The following is an 11,626-nucleotide window of genomic DNA, read 5'->3' on the forward strand; positions in this document are numbered from 1 at the left end:
CCCTGGTGGCTCAGCTGGTAAAGAGTCTGCCTGCAGTGTGGGAGATTCGATCCCTGGGGTGGGAAGATCCCCTGGAGAAGGGAACGGCTACTCACGCCAGTATTCTGGCCTGGAGAATTCCAGGGACCGTATAGAGCATGGGGTGGCAGAGTCAGACACAACTGAGCGACTTTGACTTTGACTTTTCACTTTAGGCTGTAACAAAATGGCAATGTCAACAGGGTCTCATAGTCATGCAGATGTTCCACTACTTGAATTCAGAGAAATGTTCATATATCTGGTAGGTATTTTTCAGTGTGTCTAGCAAGTTCCTGTGTTCAAAATGGCAGCATATTCACAAAGAGACTGGTAGCTGTTTGGCCTATGTTACCTTCAACTTTGTTTCACTGCATGGGCTTTTATTTTCTCTTATTTTGATGGACCTTTAAAGCTCTTACAAAACCCCAAATTTTTTATTATTAAGGCCAATGAATTTTTGTGTTTGTTTTACCTTATAATGTTTATAAGAGAGACAGACTTCATCTCTTTTTCCTTATTTGAAACTTAGAATTTACAGTTTGGTAGTTGTGCTATGTAACATGCTTAACTTTGGCGAGTATTCATAAGGACTCAAGTAATGTCACTGGTCCTAAGGCACTTAAGGATTTAAATTCTATTTTAAGATTTTCCAGTATTCTCCAGTGGTTGTGGGTTGCAAAATAACACTTGAGGAAAAGACAAGAGACTTTCAAAGAACTGAATTTAAACATTAATATTGTATTTTCACACTTGCTTCTTTCATCTTTCCTAATAATGCCCTCATCCTTTATCATGGCATATGGGTTATGAGAGGATTGTGAGACACAAAACATTACCATAGGGAGAAGGAGTTACACTTTTGTCAAAAGGTGATACCTTCATTGGCATACTGTGTTAGTTCTTTGATCCAAGAAGATGGGAAGAGGCTGTTTAAAAGACATAGACTCATTGCCCTCTTGAGTTTATTATCCAAAACCAGCAGGGAAGACATACTCAAGTTGGGAAGAAGCTGCTTTGTGCATACTTGTCACAAATCCTTTTTCATCTATTCTCCACTTTTCTGACGGCTTTTCCCCCAATATCCATATTCTCTATGACCACAACTGACTACAACATTTGTGAGGCCCAGCACAAGATGAAAATGTGGGACTCCTTGATAAAAGGCTATTAGGAATTTCAAGATGATAAAAGCAGAGCATTAAACCAAGTGTAGGATCCTTTGAAGCACGGGGCCCAGTGTGGCTGCACAGGTAGCATGCCCAAGAAACTGATTCTCATTCATGAAGCCTCTTCCATTACATCCAATTCTTTCATTGTCCTAATGGTCTTTGAGATCTGAGAAATTTAAAGCCCATACTCAAAGCTAAAATGAGACTGGTCATTGCTTTGACAACTGATAACAATGGTTGTATTTTCATTTCCTGGAGAAAAGACTAGATACGGTTTAGAGTCCAAGCAATTTTGCCCATTTGGGGTTTAGAACTCTTATAATTGTTGCTTGTTATTGATGTTATATGGCTAGATCTGAAGATGGTGCTGGAGTTGGGGCTTTATCATATAGTCCAAGATGTAGTTCAAGATGCTTGCACCTTCAAAAGGAAAGTCTTTGGGGGAGGAAATTTAGCATTCTCTCCTCTCTTTTTCTACTACATAGTAGGGTTTTTGAGAATTTTTTAAAATACATTTTTTCATTGTAGTGGATTTGTAATATTATATAAGTAACAGGTGTACCATACAGTGATTCAGAATTTTTAAAGGTTATACTCCATTTATAATTACTATAAAATTTGACTATATAACCTGTTATACAATATATCCTTGTATCTTATTTTATACACAATAATTTGAACCTCTTCATCCCCTACTTTATTGCCTCTCTTTTTCCCTCTCCCCACTGGTAACCACTAGTTTACTCTGTGTTTGCTTCTTTTTTGTTATATTTACCAGTTTGTTTTATCTTTTACATTCCACATATAAGTGATATAAAAAAGTTTACATCTTTGTCTGACTTATTTCCCTTAGTATAATACCCTCCAAGTCCATCCATGTTGCTGCAAATGGCAATAGTTCATTCTTTTTTATGGTTGAGTGGTATTCCATTGTATACATATACCACAACTTCTTTATCTGTTAATCTGCTGATGGGCACTTAGGTTGCTTCCATGTCTTGGCAATTATAAATAATGCTGCTAGGAATACTATGGTGGATGTACTATATTCCTGATTTCTGCTTTATCCTAGCCTCTAAAATTCCGTTTAATATGAGCTAAAGTTGTTATTACTGTGAACATTTAATATTCACAGACAAAATAATTTTAGTTAAATTACCCATAAACACTTAAAATTAAAAAGTGATAAAACCTACTGGGTGGTAGAATTTTTTCCTTTGAATGTTTCTTCAGGAAATCCTTTGGAGAAGGTACTTCAAGTTTTGCTGGTCCCATAGTTTTCATTGCAGTTTTAAATTTTTGCATGTCATCTTTTACAGTTGCTTTAAAAATTGATACATACCTAAAATTTTAAAAAAAGCTGTAGCATTTAATAAGAATCATATAAAGTTTTCAAAAGGATATACATTTCTAATTTACATATATCTATATTCTATAATATATATCTATATTCACTTGGAGATAGTCATTAAGCATAATTATCTGAGCCCTGTACATCAGGCTTAGGTAAGCTAGATTAAAGTTTTATTCTAATAAAACAGTGCCAGGATAAAGATGATCATAGTATTTACTTACTACTCTTTGACCATCTGTAGCATTTATAATGATGTAACCTCTCCCATATCTGATATTGGTAGTCTGTCTCTCCTCTCTCTCTCTCCTTTGTTCTTTTTCTTTGGCTTATAAGTCTTCTCTAATGTTCACATTTGCCATTTCAATGATTTCTGCACTGATCATTATTATATCTCATTATTTGGAGTTTTTCTTCTTCTTTTTAAGTTTCTTAAGGCGCAATTTTAGCTGTTTGACTTTAAACATTTGTACTTATACCTGCTTCCTGAGAAGTCTGTATGCAGGTCAAGAAGCAACAGTTACAACTGGACATGGAACAACAGACTGGTTCCAAATTGGGAAAAACAGTATGTCAAGGTTGCTTATCGTCACCCTGGTTATTTAACTTACATGCGGAGTGCATCATGCACAATGCTGGGCTGGATGAAACACAAGCCGAAATCAAGATTGCCAGGAGAAATATCAATAACCTCAGATATGCAGATGACGCCACCCGTACAGCAGAAAGCAAAGAAGAACTGAAGAGCCTCTTGATGAAAGTGAAAGAGGAGAGTAAAAAACCTGGCTTAAAACTCAACATTCAAAAAATCATGGCATCTGGTCCCATTACTTCATGGCAAGCAGATGGGGAAACAATGGAAACAGTGAGAGACTTTATTTTTTTGGGCTCCAAAATCACTGCAGATGGTGACTGCAGCTATGAAATTAAAAGACGCTTGCTCCTTAGAAGAAAAGCTATGACCAACCTAGACAGCATATTAGAAAGGAATGCATTTGAGTCAGTTCTAATGAGGTGAATGAACCCAGAGCTATTACACAAAGTGAAGTAAGTCAGAAAGAGAAAGATAAATATCGTACTCTAATACATATATACGGAATCCAGAAAAATGGTACTGAAGAATTTATTTACAGGGCAGCAATGGAGAAACAGACATAGAAAATAGACTTACGGACATGGGGAGAGGGGAGGAGAGGGTGAGATGTTTGGAAAGTGTAACATGGAAACTTACATTACCATATGTAAAATAGCTAGCCAATGGGAATTTGCTGTATGGCTCAGGAAACTCAAACAGGGTCTGTGTATCAACCTAGAGGGGTGGGATGGGAGGGAGATGGGAGGGAGGTTCAAAAGGGAGGGGATATATGTATACCTATGGCTGATTCATGTTGAAGTTAGACAGAAAATAGTAAAATTCTGTAAAGCAATTATACTTCAGTTTTAAAAAATTAAAAAAAAAAAAAAGCAGAGACATTATTTCACCGACAAAGGTCTATCTAGTCAAAGCTATGGTTTTTCCAGTAGTCATGTATGGATGTTGAGAGTTGGACCATAAAGAAAGTTGGGAGCCAAAGAATTGATGCTTTTGAACTGTGGTGTTCGAGAAGACTTTTGAGAGTCCCTTGGACTGCATGGAGATCCAATCAGTCCATCCTAAAGGAAATCAGTCCTGAATATTCATTGGAAGCACTGATGCTGAAGCTCCAATACTTTGGTCACCTGATGCAAAGAGCTGACTCATTGGAAAAGACTCTAATGCTGGGAAAGATTGAAGGTGGGAAGAGAAGGGGATGACAGAAGATGAGATGGTTGGATGGCATCACCGACTCGATGGACGTGAGTTTGAGCAAGCTCTGGGAGTTGGTGATGGACAGGGAAGCCTGGTGTGCTGGAGTCCGTGGGGTTGCAAAGAGTTGGACACGACTGAGTGACTGACCTGACTTATCTAATAGAAGTCAAAAATTTCTCCTAGGCATTGCTTCATAGCTGCATAGCACAAATTTTGATATGATATGCTTCCATTTTCATTCAGTTCAAAAACCTTTTAAATCCCCTTCTGATGTCATCTTCGTGTTAGAAGTTTGTTTAAATGTGTTATGCTTGATCTCCAAATATTTGAGGATTTTCCAGATAGCACTCTGATTTCTAATTAATTTCTATTATGGTTAAAAATATATAATTTGTAAAATTTCAATCCTTTAAAGTTTCCTGACACTTGTTTTATGGCACAAAGCATAGTCTATCTTGGTAAATGTTCTATATACATTGGAAAAGGGAATTTACACTGCCGCTGTTGGCTGGAGTGTTCCATAACTGACAGGACAAACTCGTTGGATACTATTTTCAAGGGTTCTAATAATCATTGAAAGAGAGATGTTGAAATCTCTGATTACAATTGTGGATTTATTTCTTCTTTTAGTTCTGTCAGCTTTTGCTTCATGCATTTTGAAGCTCCATTAGTAGGTGCACAGCTTTTAGAATTATCATACCTTCTTGGAAAACTGATCACTTCATTATTGTAAAGTAATATTCTTTATCCCTCTTAAAATTCTGTAGTCTAAAATCTACTGTTTGATATTAATATACCAATCCAGTATTCCTTTAATTTATAATAATACAGTATTTGTCTATTCTTTAATTTTTTTCTTGTGTCTTTATTTTTTAAGGGGGTTTTCTTGTGGAGAACATAGAATTTTTATCCTTTCTAACAGTTTCATTTATTTTGTTTGGACTATTGACATTTAATGTGGTTTAAAAAATGTGTCGGTATTTAAAATTTCCATCTTGCTATTGTTTTCTACCTACCCCATTGCTGGTTCTTCCTTATTTTGTGCTGTCTTATCTTTTGTTTTTATTTTGTAGAAGTTCTAAGGTTTACAATACATATGTTTACCTCATCACAGTCTACCTTCAAGTATTATTATACTACAAGTATTATTATACTACAGGATATAAGAACCTCACAAAAGCATACTTGCATCTACCCCTCCCCCATCTTAATCCTAGGTTCTGAGTGTTATAAACCTGTAATTCATTGTATTTATTTTCCCCTTAAAAAGCTAAGTATATTGTAAAGAAATTTAAAAAGAAAAAAACTAACATTTACCCATCTGTGTGCATGTGTGTATGCTCAGTTCTGTCTGACTCTCTGTGACCCTATGGGCTGTAGCCCACCAGGCTCCTCTGTCCATGGGATTCTCCAGGCAAGAATACTGGAGTGGGTTGCCATTTCCTTCTTCAGAGGATTTTCCTGACCCAGGGATCAAACTCTTGTCTCCTGCGACACTTGCATTGGCAGGTGGATTCTTTTACCATCGAGCCACCTGGGAAGCCATATTTACCATTTTATGTAATCTTTATGTCATTGTATAAATCCCAATTTCCAGCTCATACCACTTTCTTGTGCATTATGGACTTTTAAAACTTCTGGCTTCTTGTATTTTCTGATGAACTTTTTGATGACCTTCCTTCTTCCTCTGTATGCAATGTTTCTTTTTTCCTTGGCTGTTTTTAGTATTTTTCTCTTTATTACTGGTTTTAGGAAATTTTATGTTAATTGCCCTTGGAATGGTTTCCTTATTACTCCTCCTCCTTTTCCTTCTTGGGGTTCATAATGATTCTTTGATTTGCAGATTTAAATATCTCATTAATTTTATAAAATTTTTGACCACTATTTAAATATTTCTTCTATATCAGTCTACTCTCCTTCTGGGATCCTAATTACACTTGTGTTAGGTTGCTTGATGTGGTCAACAACTCATTGATTCTGTTTTCCTTTTCAGTTTTTTTCCCTCTCATTTTCACTTTGTATTGTTTTATTAGCATGTCTTCAAATCCAAAAAATATTTTTTCTTCAGTGTCTTAGCTATTATCCCCATTCAGTATACTATTTTCATTTAGACATAGTATTATTTATGTATTCAACATAGATTTTTTTTTTATCCTTCTATGTTTTGCTCATGTTTTCATCTGCATTTGGAACACATGAAAATATTTTAAATAGTGGTTTTAATGTTCTTGTCTACTAATTCTCTCACTGATATCGTTTCTTTGTTTGTATTGACTGATTTTTCTCTTGGTTATATACATTGTATTTCTGGGACCAGCAGCTTTTAGTCCAGTTCTAAGTTGGTCTTATTTCTGAGCACTCCACTCAATCCCCTGTATCTTATGAGATTAACTCTGGTTGGTGGGAACATAAACTTTATCTGGCTCTGCTGCTTTCTGTTGGTTATTTCTCTGGTCTTGGTAGTTTCATCATACATGTGGACTGTCAACTAAAGACTTCAGGGAAATCCTCCTGTATACTTCCATAATTTTCTGTCTATGCAGTTTTCTCCTCTATAGTACTCTGTGCTATGAATGGTACATGGCTTGCTTCCCTGGTGGTTCAGGTTAAAGCATCTGCCTGCAATGCGGGAGACCTGGGTTCGATCCCTGGGTCAGGAAGATCCCCTGGAGAAGGAAATGGCAACCCACTCCAGTATTCTTGCCTGGAGAATCCCATGGATGGAGGAACCTGGTGGCTACAGTGCACGGGGTCGCAAAGAGTCGGATACGACTGAGCGACTTTACTTCACTCACTGACCTCCTCAAATTCTGAATCCTGTCACTTTAACTCAGTGAAACTGCTGGATTTTGTTTTAATTTCTCTTTCCTGACTTTTGTCTGGAGATTTTCTCCAGGAAGAATATTGGGACAATTGTAGGCCTTGTTTCCCTTCACTTAGGGATGACCGTTCTGTGCTGCCTGTTGTTCAGTGTCTAAAAAACCATTGTTTTACATATATTTTCCTGGTGTTTTAGTTGCTTAAGGTGAGAGGGTAAATTCCATTCTTGACTGGAAGCAGAAATTCAGCTATATCACTTTCAGTAACTTGTATTCTCATCTTACTATGTAGATAAGTTTGTGTGGAGAAACATTAAATTTTTTCTTGCTTTTAGAAGACTTTCTTCAATCTTGAACTCAACGGCTATGAATTAATTACAGTCCAAAATGAATGAGCACATTACATACCTTCAAGAAATAATGTTCAATCCAAATCTGTGCCTTCAAATTCCCATGGAAACTGTAATTAGCATATATGATCTCTTGACTAATAACCTTCTTTGAGGTAAAAAGGAGTATGTATACTCACCTTTTTAAAAATTGCATCTTGTGATTCATTACACTATTTTGTGTGTGAACTGAAAGCTTACCATGTCATAGAAAACAAGATATTTTATTCTGTATGAATAATTTTTTTCAAAATTACAAATTTTTTAAATGATGAAACTAATATAATAGTGTATGTCAATTATATCTCAATAACACAAGAAAAAAGATCTATTAATAGGTTCCCTTAATCTCAATTTTCCAAAAAAAATTTTGTATCTCTATGTATGAACTGTAACTTGATTTTAACTTGATAATGTGGTATCTTTTCATAATTAATATATGTAAAGCTTACACTTTAATGAAAGGCTTTTTCAATGCTATAGTGTTTTACAATTTTCAAATCATGCGCGTTTCACCCACATTTCATATAATTCCATAACAACCCTTTTGCCCCACCCTTGTATTCCCCTTCTCCTTCCCCCCCCACCCCCACTGGTAACTGCTAATTTATTCTTTTTATCTGTGAATCTGCTTCTTTTTTATTTTATTCACTAGTTTGTTGTATTTTTTAGACTCTACCTTTAAGTGACATCACAGTGTTTGTCTTTCTCTGACTTATTACACTAAGAATAATGCTCTCCAACTCCATACATGTTGCTGCAAATGGGAAAATTCCATGTTTTTTTATAATTGAGTAGCAATCCATTGCATGTATATGTGTGTATATACATATACACACCACATCTTCTTTATCCATTCAGCTATTGATGAACACTGAGCTTGCTTCCACTACACTTTCAATAGTTGCATTTTACTCCATTTTCTAGATGGTGTGGTTTTATTGTAAAGATCTAGGGGTGACTCAGACAACTGGCCCTACTTTTTAGTTTTTATTAGATGTGGGCTATAGATTTTTCTAAAACTAAAGTTGTCATATTCAATAAACATACCATACTTATATTTTCTTGCCAACAGTCATAATATATTAAGACATATTGAGTCTTTAGATAAACATGTCCATGGCAATTTATTTGAAAGTGACCAAAAGTTGGTACAATCTGATGTTTCATTGAGGTTTTTTTTTTTTAATCCTACTCGACTAGATGAACATCTGGTTAACTACTGCTATATGCTTGTTTTACAATTTCAGGCCAAAAAAATAAATAAATAAAATTTCAGGCCAGTATTATTACAGCATTTCATAATCATGTAAACTTTAGACTGCTCATAGCTCACAGTTCAACTGGAAGAGGGTGTCCTTCATCACACTTTGATTTCATATATCCATTTTCTAAATTATCATTTAGCATCTGCATCTCTCATTAGGGTTTTCAATGATGTATGGTTTTATTGTTAACCAACACTTTAATGTTTATCTTTCAGTTCCCCAAGGAGACTGTAATCTCTGAGGTATGGGAGATCAGGTACCATCAATTGTGGTTTCCCCAAGGAATCTGCCTCTTTGTGAAAGCTGAACAATCATCTTCAAGACTTGCAAAGAGCTGCAGTGAACTTTCTTGAAACTGGGTATATAACTCAGTGATGCAAAGACTCATAGCTTAATATATTTCTTTCTTAGCAAGAATTCTTACTACTACTAAGTGGATTGGGTAAGGGCAATTGTGTTACTGAGGGCAATTTGTGTTACAGTGGAGAGAAAGAATTGGTTAAGTGTTTTATTATGCTCTGTGGTTTTTTTTTTTTTAATAAATAAAGTGTCTTGCAAGCATGACATCTTGTCAAATTAAAAACTCCTCTTGGTTGTTGCTGGCAGTGTAGGTTGACTTTACCCTAACACAAAGAGTTCTTTGGCATCACATTTGGATGCCTTCTATTCTTTTCACCGTAAGTTAGTTTTTCCTACTTATTTCTTCAGAGTAAACCAAGGAGTTTGAGCTGTCACTGCAACATTACCCAATGGTGATATTATACATTTGCCAACTAAATAAAGATTTTTCCTATAAAATTTCTTGAAAAAGCCACCTAGACACAGTAAACCTTTTTAAATTTACCAATAAACAAAATACCTATTTAATAAACTATCTTAAATTCAAATTCAGGATTCTATGAAAAATATAATCTACCAGTGGGTTACAGAGGAGCTTTTATCTTGTACAATATACAGGAATTTTCGACCAAAACTCCATTCAGCAATAGTTAATTTGAACACTTCTCATCAACTCTGAAACTGTACCAAATCTTACTTTGAATTCCTATTTCCAATCTCTACTAGATTTTGAGAAGCTAATGGAAAACAAAATCGGTATTGGTCTGGTTAAAAAAAGATACTCAGGCTTAAAAATGGAAGGATCTGTCCACTTGTTGAAGATGTTAGGCACTCCAAGTAATTACTAAAAAAGATAATTGACAATTAGATCTAAAAGACCTTAAAGATTATCCATTCATGTAATTTGTTTTACAGATCAGAAAACAAATTTTAATAATGTATTAGAGATTACAAAACCAATCAGTTGCAGAGCCTAATTTTTTGTTTTTAGCCCAGTGCTCTTTCAATGTAGTTTTGACTTGGAACAAGAAAAAGGAGAAAGGTAAAAAGCTGCAAAATCCTAGGAGGAAAGAGATTTTCCCTATTCTTTACCTTCTTTTGTCCCTAGAGATTTAAGTAAGTGCTAAGTCCCAGGTGAGTAACTGAGACCTTTACTGTGTGGCTACCTTTTTGAAAATTTGGGGAACTAAAGGGGTTCTAACACCTATATAAAAATCTTAACTCTATCACATATTTTTGGGTCTCTGTCAATCCATTCTTCTATCAACTATTAGATCAAAAAAAGACCTTAGGCACTATTTTGTGCATTTGCTTCATCAAAAAAAAAAAAAAAAAAAGAGAGAGAGAGAGGCCCAGAAACAAATAGAAATTGATATTTGACAATGCTCTTGGGAAAAAACTGGTATTATCTTTCTTTAGAGAAAGCGGTGTAGTCAGAAAGGAAACAGTGAATTCCTGAAACAAGGTATCAAGTATCCTAACGCAGGATGATAAAATTGTGACTTCTCTTTTTTCAACACTAAGACATTTCAGGCTATGTTGTATACCACATCACACACGAACAATTAAATTACGAACAATTATACACGTATGAACAAGAGGCTGACATAAGAAAATGGCCCTCTCACAGCACTGGACCACCCTCTCTCTGAAGTATGAGAAGCTAAATACTTATATTTCACAACTTCTTCTTTAAGCAGCTGTCACCCAAGGCTACTTCATTGAGATAAAAATAACGTAATCTCGTTTTGAAAGCCATAGGATGCTTACTTAATCCTGAAATGGAACAATTCTCCATTCCTGTTTCAAGTGACAATCGTTTGCTTACCCACATACCTAGGAGGCTGTGAAGGCTCCTTCCGGTCACTGGGTATGAGGTTATAAATGCTCTCAGAAGGGCCCGTTGGATCCATGGCCACCATATGAGTCCTGAAAACTACTTAGCTTTTTTCTCACTATAGCAGTATCTCCATCCCTTTCTTCACAGCTTGTCCTTTCCTCTCCTACCCTCTTGCCTTCTCAAGGAACTAACGTTTCTTTCACGCAATTCCCCCGTGACCTCCTCTTCGCGTCCTCTCTCGCCAAGAAAGTAAAATGCCCCTTCTCCGACTCTTGGGCTCGTTTAGCATTGTTGACGGCACGACTGCCGTGGAAACAGTAACTAGGCAACGAGAAGGTGGCGTCGCAATCTAGTGTTCCAAACTTGCCTCTAGCAAAGGCTCCTTTTCTGTCAGAGCTCAACGTGAAAACCACAGTTTATATGTACCTTTGGGAGTAAAGGGGTAGAAAATGGAGTCCCCTTAGAAATGTTGCTCTTTTCTCTGTGTATTTGGAAAAAAACATAAATTCTACGACAGACAGACTGGAAACTGTGCCGCTCTGCAGGCGTCACACAAGACTCTCGTCCACAGGCGTCAACCCTGTGGGGCGGGGCGAGCGACTGAGGCCACGCTGACGCACGTCCGACGTGAAGGATAGGACGAG

The 11,626-nt window shown here is 36.2% G+C and overlaps 1 protein-coding gene and 1 long non-coding RNA gene across 4 annotated transcripts in view; one reads left to right on the forward strand and one right to left on the reverse strand.

Moving 5' to 3' along the window:
• Positions 1-9,282, forward strand: part of LOC122448097 — a 110,098-nt gene extending 100,816 nt beyond the window's left edge. Inside the window, exon 3 of the long non-coding RNA XR_006271500.1 lies at positions 9,019-9,282. This is a non-coding gene — a long non-coding RNA (uncharacterized LOC122448097). The remainder of the gene's footprint in view (positions 1-9,018) is intronic.
• Positions 1-11,626, reverse strand: part of ENKUR (enkurin, TRPC channel interacting protein) — a 30,972-nt gene that overhangs the window by 18,304 nt on the left and 1,042 nt on the right. Inside the window, exons 1-2 of one of the 3 annotated variants that reach the window (XM_043479094.1) lie at positions 10,979-11,579; positions 2,384-2,529 (exon numbers count right to left, since the gene is read on the reverse strand). In XM_043479094.1, the coding sequence (XP_043335029.1) occupies positions 2,384-2,529; positions 10,979-11,064 (232 nt within the window). In that variant the 5' untranslated portion in view covers positions 11,065-11,579. Of the gene's footprint in view, positions 1-2,383; positions 2,548-10,978; positions 11,580-11,626 lie in introns of those variants that run through there. The other 2 variants (XM_043479095.1, XM_043479093.1) reach the window with 2 other exon arrangements.

The sequence above is a fragment of the Cervus canadensis genome, chromosome 10, assembly GCF_019320065.1.
Source record: "Cervus canadensis isolate Bull #8, Minnesota chromosome 10, ASM1932006v1, whole genome shotgun sequence".
NCBI classification, from domain to species: domain Eukaryota; kingdom Metazoa; phylum Chordata; class Mammalia; order Artiodactyla; family Cervidae; genus Cervus; species Cervus canadensis.